This window comes from Parasteatoda tepidariorum, chromosome 2, assembly GCF_982258835.1.
Source record: "Parasteatoda tepidariorum strain Cologne lab strain chromosome 2, Ptep-v5.0, whole genome shotgun sequence".
NCBI classification, from domain to species: Eukaryota; Metazoa; Arthropoda; class Arachnida; order Araneae; family Theridiidae; genus Parasteatoda; species Parasteatoda tepidariorum.
This window is the reverse complement of record NC_141756.1, coordinates 103,850,040-103,871,362: the sequence shown is the minus strand read 5'-3', so window position 1 is coordinate 103,871,362 and position 21,323 is coordinate 103,850,040. Positions and strand designations below refer to the sequence as shown.

The 21,323-nt window shown below is 28.9% G+C and overlaps 1 protein-coding gene across 1 annotated transcript; it reads left to right on the top strand.

Moving 5' to 3' along the window:
- The first annotated feature begins 645 nt into the window (after window positions 1–645).
- On the top strand, window positions 646–19,523 carry LOC107449310 (troponin C). Its single transcript, XM_087157927.1, has 5 exons — window positions 646–1,033; window positions 9,337–9,367; window positions 10,938–11,081; window positions 13,048–13,299; window positions 19,352–19,523. Exons 1-5 carry the CDS (start codon window positions 1,031–1,033, stop codon window positions 19,378–19,380), a joined length of 459 nt encoding a protein of 152 aa, XP_087014053.1. The 5' UTR covers window positions 646–1,030; the 3' UTR covers window positions 19,381–19,523.
- Window positions 19,524–21,323: the final 1,800 nt, after the last annotated feature.

Sequence of the window (21,323 nt, the reverse complement as noted above, 5' to 3'; positions counted from 1 at the left end):
TCGGACCTATTATCTTACTAGTCACGTGAAACATATTTTATCACTTATTCACTTATGCTTGGTAAATTCGAACAATGAAATCCTAACAAAATTTTTATTTTTTACACACTTAATTCTCAATTGTATGAATAATCTTGCTGTACGAAAAGTGTTTTTATGACCTCATGTATTGTAGAATTATGACAACATATTAATGAAATTGGAAGACAAACCCCTATGTTTGTGTTCGATAAGGGAAAAAAGATAAAGAAAAAAAAAAAGAAAAAAAGACGCATTTCGGAATCGACTTTGAGTAACAGAGGTTAAAGAAGCTCGGATAATTGAACTTCAGAACATACTTTTAAATAAATTAATACACTAAACGAATAACAATTCAAAATTATGCCTGATTTTTTTCAACTACTAGGTAAGTAATTCTAAGCTGTCTTCACGTATTCAACTGAACTTCATTAACCCTGAGCATTTCGGAGTTGTTCTTACCGCAACCGAGGCGATTTCTCAAATTTTATTTGTTTTTCTCTCCGTTTTTCTAAAGAAAAATGACTGTCTAGTGTACTTCAACTGTTGAAGGTTGAAAAAGAACGCAGAAGATAAAAAAAAAAAAAGCGTTTGAAATAAAATAAAATGGAAACCGTTCTTTTTTCCGAGATTTCCCTCAACTCCTACATCAAGTCCGCTGCTTTCCCAATGTTTGTTTTCTTAGCTGTAAATGTTATGGCCATATTTTTAGCCGCCGAACGTGGACGATGTAAGGAAACCCTAGATGTTCTTTATGAAAGGCTTTTTTAGGCGCTGGGCATGTGGACCACTTAAAGGGAAAAAAATGACGTCACAACATTTCAAGTATCATCCAGATGCCTCGTTTGCTGAATAGAATTCTTTTTCGCTTTCCGCATTAACCATCGCTGACGGAACAGCGGTTTTTAGAAATCAGCCCATCATTGGATTTTTTTTCTTAGTTGGAAACTGGTGTTCTCAGAATAATCAAATTCTTTTATCGTGGAATACTGTGTAAGGATTATCGATTAAAATGGTAAGTTACATTAATTTTTTTTTTTAACTTATGATTTATGAGCCAAGTGTGAATTTAACTCTTTAGGAGATATTTTTTTCTAGTAATGTTCTGTTGAAATATTTTTATAATTGAGATTGATTTATAAAAATAAATTCATTTAGCTTGAAATTAATTTTATTTTTAAAAACATTTAAACAATTAATTAAAGGTGGGTAAGATTTTTAAAATTTCACCATTGTAGCACCCACAGCACAATGCAGCATTAAAAGCAGAATTGACCATTATGCTTTTATAAGCGAATTATAACTACAAATACAGGAAGAAATGATAAAATGAATCAGGACATAACACTCGAGAGAAAATTTCTCTCCTGTGTTAACCTCTCATTTGATCCCACACTTACCTTTACTATTACTTACATTTTTGTAAGCGTTTTCGTGGTTTTCCTCTCCATGTAACGCAAATGTTGGTTTGATTGGGGATTAATAGCATTATTTTCAGTACCAAATTATACAGAATTTACTTCATCTTTCATTTGAATATCTTTTCTTGATTTTATAACATAAAAGCACAAGAAAAGGCAACATATTATGATAAAAATAGCAAAATTTACAAAGCGTTTCATTGTTTTCTTTTCCTTTTTTTTTGTATTTTCTGAAGTTATCAACAGATGGCCGTGCAAATCATAGGTGGATAATCAATTTCCCATCAACATTAAATATCAACATTGTGATTACGAAACATAGAATAAAACCAAAGATAAATAATTCGAAAGACTAATTTCTGGATTGATTAGAACTGTAAGCTAGCAAATAACTAATATTTCAAAATATTTGGCAAATCCTACGAAAAACTCTTGGGATGTAGCGCGCAAACCAGTGGTCAGAGAGAATTTTAAAGTAGACAGTTATTTCCATCGTGTATTTAAATGTATGTATACCAAATTAGGCACGGTTCGGTTTGTATAAGGTGCATACATTCATACATACATCTGAACATTCTACTTTATCATGAAATTAATCGGAAAACTTCTTTAAAGGTCTTAAATAAACAGTGAGTAAATCAATAGGTGGGTGTCTTTTGGATTTATAACTCTTCCATAGGGATACTAATGGCATGGATTCAGAGCAATACTGCCAAAGGTTATAAGGATCAGCGTGAATTCGTTTAACTCATTATAAGGACGAGGGAGCTTCAAACCAACTTGATTAATTTTTAAATGTCGATGGGGAACTATGTGTCAAGCGGCAATCTGCTGAATAACTTCAGAAAATATAAGAAAATACCAATTGTTTACAAAAATGCGGAAATAATAGGAAATAATAAAAGTTTGAAGAGAGGCCAACAGTGAGGATATCTTTTCTTTTGGACGATATACGTACATTTGATCATTTCTCACCTAGCTAATTTATAGTCGTAAACACAGAATTTATATATAAGATTATTTATAAGCCCTGAAGTTTAAGTTTATCGCCAATTGTCAACAGAACTTAAATTTCTGAAAAATCCCTTTCATCAAATGGTCTTCACCAAAGCAAATTGTCTTAAAAATCTAATTTAAAAAATAGTAAGCTAATTTGTTAATGTTATTAGCCTGTAATGTTTTAGAGGTGTCATGTCTTATGAAGGATTAAACATGAAACAAATAAGCATTGTGTTATATTTAGCGGTGGATGGTTACTAATATATGTCGATGGCCCAGATAAAATTGATTGTGAAATAAAAGTGAGTTTGTGTCGCCTTTGAAGAAAGGAATATCATCAAACAATGACACAGTTTGCTAATCTGTTAATGTGATTGGCCTATATTGTTTTAGAGGTGTTACTGTGAATGAGCGAAATTGTTGGTTGTTGACTTCCACCGGTGAATGTTGACAATCACATAGTCGCTTTGGTAAATGTCCGAAATATATACTAGGTCTGGTTAAGTGCCACTGATCAATAGTTAATTCTCTCTCAAAATCTGTGGAATGATTTAAAAAAACATCACATTATTCATAGTATATTATTTATCACAAGCAAAAACATTTTTTAATGAATTATTGCCAGGCTCAACTTTCACGTCAGAAAATAAAATGTTCTACTGTTTGTTCTTTTAGAAAGAAATGATTAAAAAATTACGTTATTATTCAGCATAAAAAACTTTTTAAATGGAAAACTCTTATTACTGTCAAAATGAATTTTTTCGTTCGAAAATGAAATGAGCAAAAGTTATTAATCTTAAATATTTCAGTTCATTTGAAGAAAAAAAAGTGACAATTGTTGAAATTATTTGCAACAGGCATTTTTATTACAATTTATTCAAATTAAGAGTTTAAACAGGCAAACTATGTTTTTTTTTTCAATTAATATCTTCCACTTGTGACGTAAGCCATTTAATACGACTTTTAAAGGAACCATTTCATTCGTTTAAGAACAACAATTCGCAATCTTACATACAAACAGAACTTCATTTAAAAAATTTAAACGTCTTTCTAGAGCAACATGTAAATAAACAACCGCTTTAATACGTTTTTTTCTATCTTTTTGATACTCAGTATTTTTTTTTTCAAAGAGGCCTCTGTTCTGAATAGTAATTTAAGTTCTGCATCGATAACGCAGACTTCATTCCTCGCCAAGGTTGTTAAACGACATGAAGGAAGATTTTGATTTTTTACCCATACTAAGTGTCAGTGTAATCTTAATTTTCAAATTTAAACAAAATATATCAAGCAAAACAGGTGCGTCATTTTCATTTTTGAAACTTTTCTTTGCTTTAATATTTTTTCCATGCAAATTCCTTAAAAAAAGGGACAAATTTTTATCAAAGAAAAAAGAGAAGGAAAAAAAAAAGACTTCAATCAAAGAAAAATTTTTTTGGATAACAAATCATTGCGTTACAAATCCTAACATTTAATCTTAACTTTATTTTCCAGAATTTCAGTCTTAAGTTAGATTTCATTTTCTGTCACTAAAATAAGGATATTAAATTTTCTTTCCTATACTCAATACCACAGTAACTTTAAATATTTCAGAACCAGTGATGGTTAAAATGCTGAAATGGAATATTTGAATTCTCTCTGAATTTTGAATTTCATTTTCATCTTTTCACATCTGGCTTAAATATAATAAAATATAAAGTTAAAAACTGATTTTAGAGTGCTTGAAAATCCACTCTTTTTTTGTAATATTATTTTGAAAATTAAATTATGATAAAGAAATCTGAAATAGAATGTTTAAAATTATTCTGAATCTGGTTTTCATTCTCACCTTTTCTCGTCTATTTTAACTATAGTAAAACTTAAAATCCTGAACTATTTTTAAATATTTTTTTTGTAAATGGATTTTTATAATTCTGCACAAAATATTTTTTTTTCATTCCACGTATTCAGAAATGTGGTATAAAACGAAAAATGTTCAATTACATTAAGATGGGTTTGAACTAAAAGAAAAAAAAAAACGAGATATTTTCGAATATTTAATATTTTATTAAAAATATGTAAAAGTTTATATTTTCAGTAAAACACTTTTTGGAAGCTGTAAGAAACAAAATTTTTAATAAAAAAAAACATCTTTTTTAACAATAAGCTTTTATTTTATAATCACAACAATAATACCCGAATGTTGTCTTTATAGGATGGCAAGCTACTACAAAAGTAGTTCGATCGTCTGTTGAGAGATGGCGACACACGTTTTCAACAGAATGGAAAACCACATCGAAAAGGTCACATAAGTAAAACTAACATGACAAAATTTTAAAATTAAATTAAAGTTAATTTAAATACGCAATTACCTTAAACCAATCAAAATTTCTTTCTTAAAATTAGGAATTTTAAAATGTGATTTCGTTATTACTTTCCTCATAAACATCTATGGTTTTACACGAACTTGTGTCAGATTCATGACTAAATATGCTTGACAGAACCTTCTATTTATTTTTATTATTAATAGTTAAATAGTGGTTATTTTTACAAGGTGGAAAAATCGTAAATATTAAGTAAATCTGTATTAATTAACGCAACGCAATCATGCACAAGCTGAAAGGCTGCATAAATTGAAACAATAAAAAAAAATAATAATAATTTTGAACTATTTTTATCATAATATGTTGCCTTTTCCTGTGCTTTTATGTTATAAAATCAAGAAAAGATATTCAAATGAAAGATGAAGTAAATTCTGTATAATTTGGTACTGAAAATAATGCTATTAATCCCCAATCAAACCAACATTTGCGTTACATGGAGAGGAAAACCACGAAAACCTCTCACGATTAGCCTGACAGCAAGGGGACTCTAACCCATGATCTGTCTACCACCGTGGATAATTTATGTCAACACTGTGGTCTGTGCGGGAAGGATGCGGAATTCGTATTGACCAGCTATAGCTGGGATTCGAACCTGGTTTACCTCATCAGAAAGCGAATGCTCTATACCCTGAGCCATCGCTGCTCCGAACTGACTAATTGGAATTTTTGAATGATTTTTTATAAATTTTATTTGAATTTTCTACTTTTCGCTTCACAACCATTGTCTAAATTTCAGGACCCTAGCTCAAAAAGTTCTGGAATTATAAATGAGACTCAAACTTTTTCTTCAATTATTATAGATTTCAATTATTATAGATTTCAATTATTATAGATTTCAATTATTATAGATTTCAATTATTATAAATTCAATTATTTTAGATTTCAATTATTATAGATTTAAAACATCAACAATCACTACTCTAAAATTTAAAATTTTTACAATCTAAGTATTTAAAAAATATATTATTTTATGATTGTTAGATGATAATATTAATATATTGCATTATGAACATTAAATTATATAATGCTCTCACTAGCTTAAGCATTATTTTAATGTATTCAAAGTGTTAAAAAGAGTTTTAGTTTGGTTTAGTTTTGAAATTCAGTTTGAAAGCTGTGTTAAACCATAACATCTTCAATTCGCCATCCAGGGTTCGTGATTTTTTGATTTCTTTATAAAAAAAACCAAAAAAATCAGATTTTTTTGATTTAAATCTGATTTTTTTTCATTTGAATCAGATTTTTTTTTATTCAAATACACTGTAAAAACTTAATTTGTGATTAAAAAAAACTTTATAAATGTTTAATCAAAATTAAATTAATATTGAAACTATATTATGACAATATTTCAGAAGCTCTAACTACCTAAAACAAGTTTTTATTATAATACATAGCTTTGAATGCATTGCAACCATTTTGAGACAAATGCATGATTGAAATTTAAAGACTAGATGAAATAGAAGAATAGATAAATAGAAGAATACTTTAACTATTAAAACGAAGTTTCAATTAGCAAACCATAATTTTAATTTAAAATTGTGATTTCTTTTTTTTTTCTCTTGATTTTTAAAATGACAAAATAAATGTAACAGATTTTGTTTAATCATTCCTCAAAAAATAAATAAATATTTAATCTATATATTATAATACTGAAATATTCATTTTTAATTCTATATCAAAATAGATAAATTAAGCTAAAAAAAATTTTTAAAAAATCCATGTACTCATCGGAATTTTTTTCACAAAATTTCTTTATGGAAAATATGATAATATCAAACATACTGTAAACATATTATAAGAAAAAATTACTTATTGATAAAAGAAGCAGCACAATTCTAATTCTAGGTTATTTAATTTAATAAAATGACACTATATCAGGAAAAAAAATATCTGAATTCATCAGCATTTTTTTCCTTCTATTTTTGGCGTATTAGGGCAATTTCTATTAATATAACCTCAAGCTTTAGGAATATGTATTTTCCACCAATTAAATATAATGTTGATTTTAATTCCATGGTTTTTTAATTAAAAGGTAGAACTTTAATTAGCATTATTTGTATTTATTGTGAAAGAAAATTCATGTTTATTAATTACTTTCTACAGCTATGCAAGTCAATATTAAGACAGCATTACATGTTTACTTTAATCTGTACTTTCAATCTCAACAATCAAAAGATTTAAAAATGTAATTTCAAATGTGTTGGAATTTAACACACACCAAGAAAGAAAGTAATTTTGTTAATCAAAATTAATTAATGCAACAATTTGTTTAAAATAAATTTTAAAACTAAGAAAAGAAAATAATAAAAGTATTAATAATTTAAAACACTGTTTTTTAACTTCTTAAATCAATATATATATTAAAAAAATCAATTGATTTAAATCAGCGATTTTTTTAAAAAAATCATTCGATTTAAATCATAATTTAAATCGTGATTTAAATCAAGCTGACTTAAATCAACAAACCCTGCTGCCATCCCTACATTTAAAAACAGATTGATAATCACAAAAATTACAATTTTTAAGTTTAGCTTTCAGGTATAATTTTTTGTTAAAAATAATTCACGATTCTAGAAAAAATATGAAAATCAAAATCCACGATAAAAATATGTTTAAAATTAAAACCTTCTTTAAAGACAGAAAATAAAGTCTAAAATAAGACAGAAAATAAAGTCTTTAAAGTCTAAAATTTGGTTGAAATCGGTCTTATGAACTATGAAATTTCCACACAAAAAATCGTATTTCATTTTCCTGGAATTATTGGATCGATAGTGATAGACTTCGGATTTTGTAATTTAAAACGGCACTGTTTAAGATACTGTTAAATTCATACCTTACAATTCAATTTTTTTTCTATCTTTTTTAAAATAAGTAATATAAAATGATGAACAATTCTAAGAAATATTTTTGTTTGAATTTATCTTTATATAATCGACTTTTATATTTGTGTGCAAAAACACTTTTCACTTAAATAGTTCTACTGCGAAGTACGCAAAAAGTTAACTCAACATCATAAAACTCACATTTTTGGCTACTTTCCTGAATAAACTATTATAGGACCTTATTTTCCAGATTGCGCCTAATATTTTGAGGGTAAAATAAGCGAACGCGTCAAAAAAAGTAATGTTTATTCAGAGGAAAATACTTTCTTGTGTTTGCTTTCGTGACTTAAAATGTCATCTGCACTAATTTTAAGTGCTATTAGAATATTTCTACCGTCTAATTTGGAAATTTATATGTATTTTTAACCCAATAATGCCTGACCACAAAAAATGGATTGAATGTGAAAACATCTATGTTTAAAAAAAGTGGTAGTACAATGTGCAAAATGAAGCTATAATCCTAAACAAATTTGTGAAAAGCAAAAATATATGATTTAAGTGACAGTACATACTATTTATCTTATTAAAAATGTCTACTGTTACAAAAATTGGGCGATTAATAATTCAATTTCACCATGATCACATCTAGTTCTTTGTAAATGTTTAAAGTTAATATTAAACACTGAATAAATAAATTTGATCCAATTCAGAACACTCATTTAATGCCAACTCCTTATAAATAATAAGTGAAAAAATCATAGTTATGTAGTTCTATGTTGTGATTTTTAATATGGTTAATATTATGAGATCTAACTGCTTTAATTCATTATTAATATTTCTCACATAATTAGGAGAAGCATAATTTACCTTAAAATCTATATTTGTAACACAGTAGCTCTAAAACTACTATTTATTTTTATATTTTTACATATCTAGTCAGAACATATGAAAAATGGTATAATAGAATATTCACGCAGCTCGAAATGTATGTTTAAGAAAATAAACATATCTAGTCAGAACATATGAGAAATGGTGTAATAGAATATTCACGCAGCTCAAAATTTGTGTTTAAGAAAATGGTCACAGCTCGAAATGTATGTTTAAGAAAATAAATATATCTATCAGAACGTATGAAAAATGGTGTAATAGAATACTCACGAAGCTCAAAATTTGTGTTTAAAAATATGGTCACAGCTCGAAATGCATGTTTAAGAAAATAAACATAGCAAAATAAAAAAAAACTTCTTTTTAACGTTCATTTCAGACTTAACAAAAAAATAAGGAATTTCGTGTTTACTTTTTCTTACTTATTTAAGCACTAGCATAATCATTACGGGAGAAAGTCCCAGACTGTTATGTTAATTTATTAAATTAATTAAAATGTTAATTTATGACAGAAAAAAAAATCTTGTCACTAAGTTTCTGATTAAGAGAAGATTCAAAATGATACGTAACAAGCATTATTTGTATTGCTTGTTATTTTGCTTTTTAATATTAAAAAAAACTTTGATTAAAATCTGACAGTGATATTTCATGTTCCTACAAACAAGAAAGAGTCCTATGTAAAACTTTGTTAAAGTTGCGCCCCGCCATTTTATCGGTGTTTTTAATTGCGGCCCCCGGCCTCGTGTAAGTTGAAACCCCTGCTCTAAAGCAAAAGTATCCTCATCCCTATGCTGCTTATCATATACTGATTTTGCTCTTTATCATTTTTAGGTAGAAGAACTTACAAGTGAACAAACCGAAAGTAAGTCAATTTGCAAGTTACATTTCCATGCTTTTTTAGTTACATTAGAACCTGCATATGTTGACCATTTTTAAAAAAAAAACACTTTACTGGCCTATTTATAAAAGAGGAATTTAATTTTTTGCCAGTTTAGATCATTCAGATCAACTCAAATAGGTGATCAGAAGTGATCAATTTATGAGGTATCATAATTTGATTTAATTGGTAATTATCATCAAATGTCATTTTTCTGGATTTTGTTCGTACAATAACTATAAGATGTAATTATTAACTATTGATCGCCCCTTTAATAGTTTTTCTCATTCAACATTTCGATCCAATTTAATCGCCTATATTTGAATATTGTTATCTAATCACATGTAGGAACTTACAGCAATTGATTGTTCCTTTTGCCAAAAGTGCTTTTAAACGTTTTGTATTTCGCGAAAGAAATATTTTAAAATTTAGTTAAGTTTTACCCTTAGCATCCAAATTTTTGAGCTCTTTTAAATGTTTTTATTAATAGAATGATAAGTACGTTAATGTTTTAATCAAAAAGGTATTTCCTTATTTCAGCTATTTCTTATGTTATACAGAAATCTCAGTATCATGATTTTAGATTTAAGTTTGAAGCTTTATATTATTAATTTATGTAGGTAAACAGGTATCTTTTTTTGTTCTGTAAGACAAAAACTACTAATAGTAATTATAAATTAATTGTTCTACCGATTTTATCTTTTTTTTTAAATGGGACATCCTCAAGCGGCAAAAGCAGGACATCAGCATACATATATATATCGGAATTTTAACATCGTCTCTTAAATATCGATATTTCAAGACTTAAAATATTTTTCTTTTTTTTTTCACCAATTTTCATTATCGCCAATCATTTCACCAATTTTCATTTCATCGGTCAATATTTTTGTCATCTAAACGAAATTTATTATAATTTATTATTTTATAATTATTATTAAAAATAATATTCATTCATTATTTATCTTTGTCGATAATAGAAAAACTTATTAAAAAAAAATTGCCAAAGAAAGGTTCTAAGTGATATTTTTGAGATTTCTCGGGTGGAGAATCTTATTTGTTTCTTATGATGAGCTGATAAGAAATAAAGACAAGGCATATTCATTATTTACTACTGTCAACGTATATCTCTACTCACTAAAATGCCACTGAGAAGCTCTTCGGTTATTAAACATTCACAAGGTTTTCACAATATATCGTAAAAATGCATTTTAAAACGTCCTTATAGCGATGCTAAGCTATATCGATGTTTCACTATATATTGTCCATCTCTAATCACCAAATATTAGTACCAGATTAATCACCAGATGCTTAAAAGAATTCGTATGTCTTATATGCATTCGCAGTATAAGAAATCTTCATTATTGCAGCCATTTCATTTATTAATCAATTTATTTCATTCATTTAGTTATCAATTTATTTCATTTATTTATTAATTATATTTCCTGTTTTTTATTTATTTATTAATTATATTTCATGTTTTTCATTTTTTTTATCAATTTATTTCATTTATTTATCAATTTATTATTATTTTATCTATTTTTTTATTCCAAAACAGTGCTTAGGAAAGCATTCGACATGTTTGATCGAGACAAGAAAGGCTGCATTCATACTAACATGGTTGCCACAATTTTAAGGACATTGGGCCAAACATTTGAAGAAAAAGAGTTGAAGGATTTAATAGAAGAGATCGATTCTGATGGTAAGCTTGAATTCGTTATTCATTTCATTTTTTAATTTCAAATAATCTAAATAATCTTAAACTGTTTGCCCCTGAATATTACTACTATTTATACTCTTATAGATCAGGCTTTTAACTTTCTTCGTTCGGGTCTCAGAGCTCAATTTAGTGTAATATCTAAGACAATTTCAGAGCCAGGAGCTGGAGAAGTCGGTTGGGGAGCATGGGGCGGAGGCCGCTGGTGATTACTAAAATCATTCGCATATTTATTTATTTATTGCTTGTCATATGTAGGCTTATGTGTTCATTATGAATACGGCCTGCAAACCATTGCTCCGTTCTAAGTGTAGCACCAATATTACCTTCAGATCATTACTAGGAATAAATTTCCCGGAGCACTGCTTGTAATGCATTAGTGTAGCTCTAGTTTGACGTTAACAACCAAACCAAATTATAATTCAGAGGGTGATTATAAGTTTGACAATATATGACCCCTGTCAATCATATTGTTGAACATGGTTATGCTCACCATATGATAGAATAGAATAGAATATAAATAGCACTTGATATAAAAAAGATTATGAGGTAAATGGAATGGAATAGAATAGAATATGATATAAACAGCACTTGATATAAAAAAGATTATGATATAAATAGAAAAGAATAGAATAGAATAGAGTAGAATAGAATAGAATAGAATAGAATGGAATTGTATTTTAAGTTTTGTGCTAATAGGGCGATGCTAGACAAGAGTGCAAGATGCATCGCACAAACCATTGATCTTTTGCATTCAATAGGGCTGAATTACTGCTGCGTAGTAAATTTATAAAATACGCAATTCTTTATCAGTAGGGGAGAGTGGGATCAATTGTAACATTTTTTACTTAACTATTTTTAACTAACGAAAAATCCAATATGTTATTAGTATTAATTGACAGACGAGTAAAGTAGACTATCCTCTACTAGAAAAAAAAATACCTTATTTTAAATGTTATTATATTAGTTATTAACAATTTTTGACAGTCGTGCATTTGTTACAATTGTCCCCACTTACGGGGTCAATTGCAACAGTTCATAAATTCAACTAAAATATAGTTATTTATACATAGTTGTGATATATTTTTTTATTGATCAAAATAGTAATGATATTTTAGGAGTAAAAATAATAATGAGCAGAGACCTAAAGCGTTAAACTTTTAACTTTAAGGGGTGAAAAATTTTAGTTTATGCTGCGAAAGGTGACAAATGAAATAATACACATGCAACATAATATAAATGATATAGGAAACTATTGGTGGTTCTTAAAGAGTTAATGGTTTGTAAACATAAGATTATTTATTTTCAGCTGTTACAATCGTCCCGTTACTTATTGTTACAATAGTCCCCAAGACGCTATTTCAGCTTAATTTGTTAAAAACAATGCTAGTTAATTAACAAAACTAATCTTTTTGTTTTTGAAATGTTAATTAAGGTGTCCACTTACATATTCGGTTAATAATTTTTATATGTTTAAACAAAATTACTTTGTTACAATATAATATTCTAACACCAAAAAAAATACTTACGTACCGTGAAAATATCTTTAGTGATGTAACTCTTTCAAAAGTACATAAAAATGGTTGCCAGCAGGGGTGTACATGTAGATTTATTAAATACACCTTGTGCGCCACCTAGGAACCAAATCTAGAACCCAACACTCGAAATTTTTGCTCTGTTACAATCGTATCCTGTTACAATTGACCCCACTCTCACCTATCGATGAAAAATGTAGATGTTGCTATTTGAAAATTTAAAAATTCTGACATTTTGGTCAAGACAGTTGAGTTACCATTTTAACACTATTCTTGAGCAAAAAATAAATATCGTATTAAAAATAATGCAACATTTCATTCTATTCTTTCGAACGATAGGCTACACAGTGGGTTATCTGTTGGCAAGACTGTATATTTTGTAATCACTCTGTTTATAAGTTTTTACCCTCTCTTAGGAAGCGGAGAGCTGGAATTTGATGAGTTTCTCACGTTAACAGCCCGCTATCTTGTTGACGAAGATTCGGAAGCTATACAACAAGAGTTGCGAGAAGCGTTTCGGATGTACGACAAAGATGGAAACGGATACATCAATGTCTCGGATTTGAGAGAAATTCTTCGAGCTTTGGATGATAACCTAACTGAGGATGAACTGGATGAAATGATACAAGAAATTGATACAGACGGCAGTGGTACTGTTGACTTTGACGGTCAGTCATAATCCTTTTCCATCCATACTATTTATCCATCCATACGTATGTTATAGTTAAAGCCAGCAATTTCATGAAAGTCGAAATTCACTAACTTCGGTCTCTCACAGCAATATATGACGTAAGCAAATTAGAAAATCCAGTTGTTTAGAAATGCCGGCGCCATTTTGAATAAGGCTAATTGTAAACTTTTCTATTCACCCTGATTTTTTTAGGCCTCTTCTATCATGCCTTAATAGATCTAATTAAGAAATGTTTAAAGAAATGCTCCATCAGCCTGAATTTACTAATTCTAATCTACCCATATGCCTTTAGGTCTTATTAGCAAATGTGTGAAGTATGATGCAATCAGCCTGAATTTTCTTAAGTTTATTGCAATGAGTTGCTATTAGTTTTTAAATGTATCCCTTATGTTTAAATTCTTCTCAATAAGCCTTTACTTCACTCCACTTATAACAATAAGCCTTCACTACTGCATGCACTATTTAAAATAAATCATGTTAATTGAGCAATGCAATTAGCCTAAAGATAAGTGGTCTCGCCCCTGTCGGCTTAGTAACTTTCAGACCGATAAGATATTGGAGACTATTCCAATAAGCCTATCACATTGGAAATTTACAAAGCTCCGAAACTTGTAATTATTATTTTAATTTTATTTTATTTTAATTATTTTAATTTTATCCCTACTTCCATGTTAATACGTGTCATTTCTCTCTTCTTTAAAACTAATACACATTCAGCTGCCAAACAGACGATGTACCACGTTGTACCATTCTTTAATGAGTGCGAACTGAGCAGTCACCAGAGCCCACCGGAAATCAGTTTCGTTGAGTCCGTTCAAGTTGATTAAATTTTAAATTTAGAAAAATTTGTAATAGTTTTTGAATTTTATGTATTCAATAATTACAGTAGCAATTAAATAATTTAATAATTACAGTTGTAATGAAATAATTTCGTAATTTAATTATGGTTGTAATTATGTCTTTTAATGTTGCATATTTGTATTGTAATAATTAATATTTTATTTTATTTTATAACCGTCGTTAAACAGCCGATCCAAATTTGAGTTTACGACTACCAATGTACAAATCCGTAGCATTCTAATTTTGAATCCAATCCAGAAGACAAGGGTGCTCCTAGAGTACCACCAGAGGTATTTATTTGTTATCAAAACTAAGAGGACTTTGTGACCCAGGCAGATTTCACGTGCACCAGTCACTAATGAATGCACGAGGATTCTTCGACCGGCTGGATTCGAACTCCCGTTCTCACGAACACGAGTTCAACGCCGTACCAGCCTAGCTATTCTTGCCCAATAATTAGCATTTTATTTAATTTTATAAGCGTCGTTCAGTAAACGAACCATTTTTTGGGGTTTACGACTACTAATGTTCACCTCCGTAGTCTTGTAATTTTGAACCCAATCCAGAAGACAAGGGAACTCCTGTATAAGTATTTGACGACTCTTCGGTGGACTTTTCGTGGAGGACTTTTTGGTTGAACTAACCCGCATTTGTGTTACATGAAGAGGAAAACTACAAAAACCTCTCATGGTTAGCCTGATGGCAAGGGGACTCTAAACCATAATCCGTCTATCATTATTTTTACGTCAGCACTGTGATCGGTGTGAGCCGAGTGCGGATTTCGTATCCACCAGCCATCGCTAGGATTCGAACTCGGTTCACCTCACTGGAAGCTGATAACATTTGTGATAACATTTTTAATAATAAATTATATCACTTTTTCAAAATTTAATTCTGCTTCGTAACAAAGCATTTGAAAATGTAATAAATAGATTTTCGTTCGCTCAAGGCAGCTAAAACCTATAGACAAGAACCACTATTCAATTTAGGCCTGCAATTAAAGAAGAAATGCAACCATGTATTTTTTATGATATTTTAAAATTAGTATAATTGTTTGTTGCACTGTTATTTTGTTCAAACAAGTGATATTAAAAAAAAACGAAATCTGTCAATCCATATTTTAGCTATTTCCGATTTTAAAAATAGTAATTTCATGTTTACAAATTTTAGATAAAAGTTTTTAAAAAATAAATAAATAAATAAAACTTGAAATTTGCTTACATTTTAGACTCTCTAAAGTAGTGAAATGCTTGCGGAGTTTTCAAATTAATATTTTTTCTCTCAGAAGGCAAAAAAAATTTTTATTCCATTTTAAGTAAATTCAATTCTGAGTGCTTTTATTGCGAAGTTTTTTCCTTTTGACAATTTATTAAATTATTTCTTTATTTTATTGATTATGCTGAAGTATTCTTTCTTCCTCGTATTTTTCAAATTTTTTGTTTTCAATAATAATAAACAATTTGTAAGTAATTTTTAAAGCATATCTTAAGATCTTATTTGTAAGTAATTTTTAAAGCATAGCTTAAGATCTTGGTAGAAGAAGGTACTAAGTGGCACTCAGGAGGAGCATGAATTTTCAATTTTTAACTCATTTGTGCCTGGTGTCATTTAAAAAGGACGGCCATCTGTTTTTGAAAGAAAAATAAAGAAAAAAAAGAAATCATTATTAGGATTTATTTTGTAGAAAACAAGGTAGATCTGCAAACAATATTATATTAATAATTTAAAAATCCAATCTTTCTATCTTTAAATCTGAAGTTTTTTTAGAAAAAAAGGAAAAGGAAAAAAAACATAGCTTTTTTAAAGAAAATGTGGTGGGTAACAGATAGAAATATATCTAGTTGATATGAACAAATAAGGACTACCTATTTTTTTTTCATAAATATTTTATTCACAAATCTATCACTTGTCCAGCAATAATGGGTTGAAAAACAAATTATGATCAAATTTAGATTTAAAACATAATTTTTTTTCTGCTAGGTCAATAATTTTTATTTTCATTTTCTTTCTTTATTTTATTTTTTAATTATTTATGTTTTATTCATATTTTATTTTATTTATTTTTTATTTTATTTATTTTTTATTTTATTTATTTTTTATTTTATTTATTTTTTACTTTATTTATTTTTTTATTTTATTTATTTTTTATTTTATTTATTTTTTATTTTATTTATTTTTTATTTCATTTATTTTTTATTTTATTTATTTATTTATTATTCCTAATTCAGCAAATAAGACTCTTTTTTTTCGCTGCCAGGTCAATAAATAAGAAGATTTTTAATTTCTTTTTTTGCCAGGTGAATAAATAAAAAGGTTTTTAAATTTTTTTTCTGCCATATCAATAAATACAACGGTATTCAATGAGAAAATGTATTTTGTAGACAACCTCCTACTACAGATATATTTTTTTTAAAACTATTGTTCCTATTTCACTTAAACGTCGCCCTGAAACTTCTCTCTTAAATATATTCACATAAACTACGCATGAACAGAAAAAGAGAGTTGTCAAATTGGCAATTATAATTTCAGTGTCATCGTTAAAATTGCAATGCATGACTATTAATTGGTAACCAAGAGAAAATACGCATTTTCACAAAATGATATTCGACTAAAAATTCTGCATAGATTGAATTTTCCATTGTAAACTAAATGTCAAAGTTTAACTCTTTGCGGGTCAAAAAACTTTTCCTTAAGAAATTTAGTCACAAAATGACAAGAGAATTTTATTTTAAAACCGTCGTTGAACAGCCGACTCAATTTTTAGTTTACGACTACCAATGTTCAACTCCGTAGCCTTGTCATTTTGAGCTTATGGATTAAGTATTGGAGGACTTTTTAATGGAATTAACCCGCATTTGCGTTATATGGTGAGGGAAAACCGCGAAAATCTCCCACAGTTAGCCTGACGGCAAGGGGAATGTTACCCATGATCCGTCTACCACTGAGGATGTTTTTATGATTACCTGAGGATTTGTATCGATCAGTCCTCGCTGGGATTCGAACCCGGGAGGCGATCGTTCTATCCCTTCAGCCAAGAGAATTGTAATCGTCCTATGCAAGGAAGCGATTCGCTTTATATTCTCATTTTTTAAAATTAAAAATGGTTAATTAAAAATTACATTGTGTAAGAGCTAGAAAACAATTACAATTTTAGTGGTTTATATTGTAGTCAAAAACAAGAACGACAGTTTTTATCTCACCACTCCTGTAAGAGTTAAATTTGTTTAAAAACTCTAAAAAGTAAATTTATCTTTCTTGAAAGTCAAGTTTTATTAAATATTTTATTTGTAATATCTTTTTATGTGTTAAAATAATCATGTCATTTAAAACAACATAGCTGATATCGAAGTACATTAAATAGATAATTTGCAATAGGTTATGTCTTAAAATAGCTATGACATAAACGACTAACATCGGTTCAAATTTAATTAAATATTTTATTTGTAGTATGTCTTTGCGTCTTAAAATACTAATGTCATTTAAAGCAACATTGCTGACATTGAAGTACATTTTATTAAATATTTAATTTGTAATAGGTTTTTATGTCTTAAAATTGTAATGTCATTTAAAGCGTGCATTTATCATATTAATATTTTATTTGCATTTAGTACATAATTTAAAGCAACAAAGCGACATCGGAGTAAATTTTATTAAATATTTTATTTCTAATATATTTTCGTGTCTAATACTAATGTCATTTGAAGCAACATTGCTGACATTGGAGTACATTTTATTGAATTTATTATCGGCAATAGGTTTTTATGTCTTACAACAGTAATGTCATTTAAAGCGACTGACATCGGAGTACATTTTATTGGATATTTTATTTGTATTGTGCTTTGTAATATTAATGTCATTATAAAACGACATTGTTGACAATGGAGTTACATTGTCCTTACTGTGGGTGCAACGTTGGCCCACCTAATATGGTGCCCCTGAAAGAGTGGCCAACAAATCTGCCCTTCAGTGCCTGCGTGACATAGGGCATTCCCCAGGCGGGCACTGGAAAAAGAAAAGAAAAAAAAGCTAGCAAGCTAGCTTTACGATAAAATTCAATGAGAATTTGTAATTTTGCACTGAACAAAATTTATGTTTCAATTAATTTTTTAAAATTTAAAGTAATTTTTTTTGCGCATATTTAACAATTAAACTATGAAGTAATATAAATTTAACACCTATGCATCTAATCTATAGATACCAAACCTTCCTATTTCACGTTCTATTTTTTTTTTTTTTTTTTTTGAAAAATATTCAAATTTTTCTGAAAATTTTGTGTTCTTCGTTTGGGGTCAAAACTTGTAACTTCTGAAACTCCTTTAAAAAAAATTTCCACTTCTTTCTTTCTCCAAAGCCAAATTTATTTCAAACTTAAATTACGAGTATATTTTTTTTAACATTTTTTGTTGCATTTTGTTTCTTTTTGATAATAAATTGAAACTACAGAAGTTGCAGTATCTTTCGTAAACATTTCTCACGTTGCTTCTTCCCTGTCGGCAAAAATACGCAATTCACAACCCCTTTCCCCTTGTGTACTTACGCAGTACCTGAAAGATCCCTGAGGAAATTTAAAATTTTTAAAAAATGTATATCCTTATTGTATAAAACTTAACGATCCTATACATTAAATATACAGGTTAAGATGTGTGTACTAAATAGACAAACTCTGCAATTCCATTTCCAATCATTTAAACATAATTTTGAATATTATTGATGAAAATTACTTGAATTTTGCATAATTAAATCAGGTCTCGTAGTTGACGTTGCTCCTCGATTTCTGAAATTTGACTCAGACCACCACCGTAAATGTTTGACCATTAGTGTAGTGATTCACAAGACTGAAATCATTGTAAAAGGATAGTTGGATATTTGATTTTTAGTTTCGTGCATTTTTTTAAAATTATTTTAATTTAAAAATAATCTAATAAAAACTAAAATGAAAATAATAAAATTATCTAATAAAAACATATAAATGAGTTAGTGAAGATGTGTACGGTCCTAGTCTCTGGCCTGTTTATCTATTATTAAGTTTTCGTAATTTATTTACCTGCGTATATTTTTGAAAATGAAATTTTATATGTTACTAGATACTTGATGGCCCATACTTATAATCGGTTTTTACGATTATTTTATACAGTACAATTAACCTTTTACGCAGCATATAATCATTTTATTGTTTTTTTCTGTTTCAGAATTCATGGAAATGATGACAGGAGATTAAATTTCAGCACCAAAATTAATTTTGATGACTTTGAATGCAAACAATATGTTTTGAAAACAAATATATTTTATGTGTAAAGTACATTTTTAAACCTCTCTGTGTCTAAAAAAGCAATGAAAATAAAATAAATATATTCTATTCAATTTGTGAGGGATTTATTTTGTTATGCAAATGTTTCATTTATATATAATCTGAGTTATGCACCAAGACTGCTAATTTGCAGACAAAATAAAATATCAGTTATAAAAACACTTCATCACTAGTTCTTAACAATCATGGCATCTATTTTTAATTTTGAAAATGTTAGATTATAATTCTTGATAAATTATAAATAAGAATTACCACATTTTGTTTAGTGTTTGCGAAATGAAGATAGAAATTAAACATCTATTAGAATCGTCTCTTAGAAACGTTTATTAGAAACGTCTACGATAGAAATTAAACAAATTATGACAGTATAACTTATCATGACGCCCGGTGGCTGAGAGGTAGCGCTTCGAGCTGTCGTGCCACGGGTCCCTGGTTCGATCCTCGGACCGGGCAAGACTGACTCAGCCTTTCATCCCTTCAATGGGTCGATAAATGAGTATAGTTCGTTCACCAGGAGTTGAGACTTGGCTCCACCTCCTCGGACGCAGAGTTCATTTCAGCGCGGGAGTTAGAAGAGAAACATCTCCGTTGTTGAAATTGAGACAACCCTTAATTTGCGCCAAACACAGAAAGTGAATTCTTTTTCAGTCACTTACTTCTGCTAATATACCTTTTGTTACACTAGCTAATTAAATATAGTTCAAATTTAAAAACTGTTGTTCTCCCAGCGATATGTCTCATAAAGGACAAACTATTCACTCAAAAGAAAGAAATATCATAAAAAATAGTGTAAAATATCATCAAATTTATGAAATAGTCATTGTTAAAAAAATGCACATAAAGTTTGCGATATAAATATTTTTGCCAAACGATCGCCAAATAGCAACCTTGTTCTGGATTGCTCACAACCTTCTCCCAAAAATAGCGAAATAGTATCGTCGCATACCACGTGATGAAGGCGGAGCCAAGTGCCAACTCCTGGTGAACGAGCTTTACCAAGCATGCTGGGGCCTCCGCGTTCGGCTGACCACCTGACCGGAGCATATGCTCCTGCACTCCAGAGTCCAAGGTCAAGAAAACTGAGATGGGCACAGTAGGCCTTGGCCCTCAATGGCTGTCGCGCCGCTGAGTTTAGTTTATAACTTATCATTACACAGTAAGGAAATAATTTGTTTGCATTTTTGGGAAACATTCTTTCAACATTTGAAACTTCAGGGTTTACACTAGGTTTACCTGAACTCTCTTTTATCTAAATTTTCTAAACTTTAAATTATTTAACCAGATAGCAAAATAAGGTTTATTTTCACTCAGCAAAAACCTTTTAATGTAAACCTAAAAAGGTTTGTTATGCGGTTTACGTGTAAACCTTCTAACCTTAAAACGAGATCTGTGACAATCTGCTCTATTCTACGCACATTACCCTAATTCATAACCTTGGAATACAACCTTCCATATAAAACCCTTAAATCGAGGTTGACTTAGTGTTTTCAAGCGTGAAAAAATCCTTTAATAAAGCTAATCTCAAGGCGAAAATAATCTTAAATCTAGGCAATTATAAGGTTTCTTTTCGCAAAGTCTTGTATGTTCAGCCAAAATCCACCTTGTCATGAAATTTTAATGGACAAATGCAATTGGATCCTGACGCTAGTGTGACGTCAGCTAATACGTCATTATGGACCTAAGCGACCATTTTACCTAAGTGGCAATACTTTTTACAAAAGCTTTAAAAAAATACTTTTTAATCCTTTTAGGATGAAAGGTTTGAAACTGCAATATTTTTGCTTCATTGAAAAAAGGTTTTTAGTACAAACATTTTCGGGACAATTAAAAGAAAATTCAGACACAAGGTTGTC

Coding starts and splice junctions, on each gene's coding strand:
- LOC107449310 (XM_087157927.1), top strand. Junction 9,368..10,937: donor TACAAGTGAACAAACCGAAA/GTAAGTCAATTT, acceptor ATTCCAAAACAG/TGCTTAGGAAAGCATTCGAC. Junction 13,300..19,351: donor TGGTACTGTTGACTTTGACG/GTCAGTCATAAT, acceptor TTTCTGTTTCAG/AATTCATGGAAATGATGACA.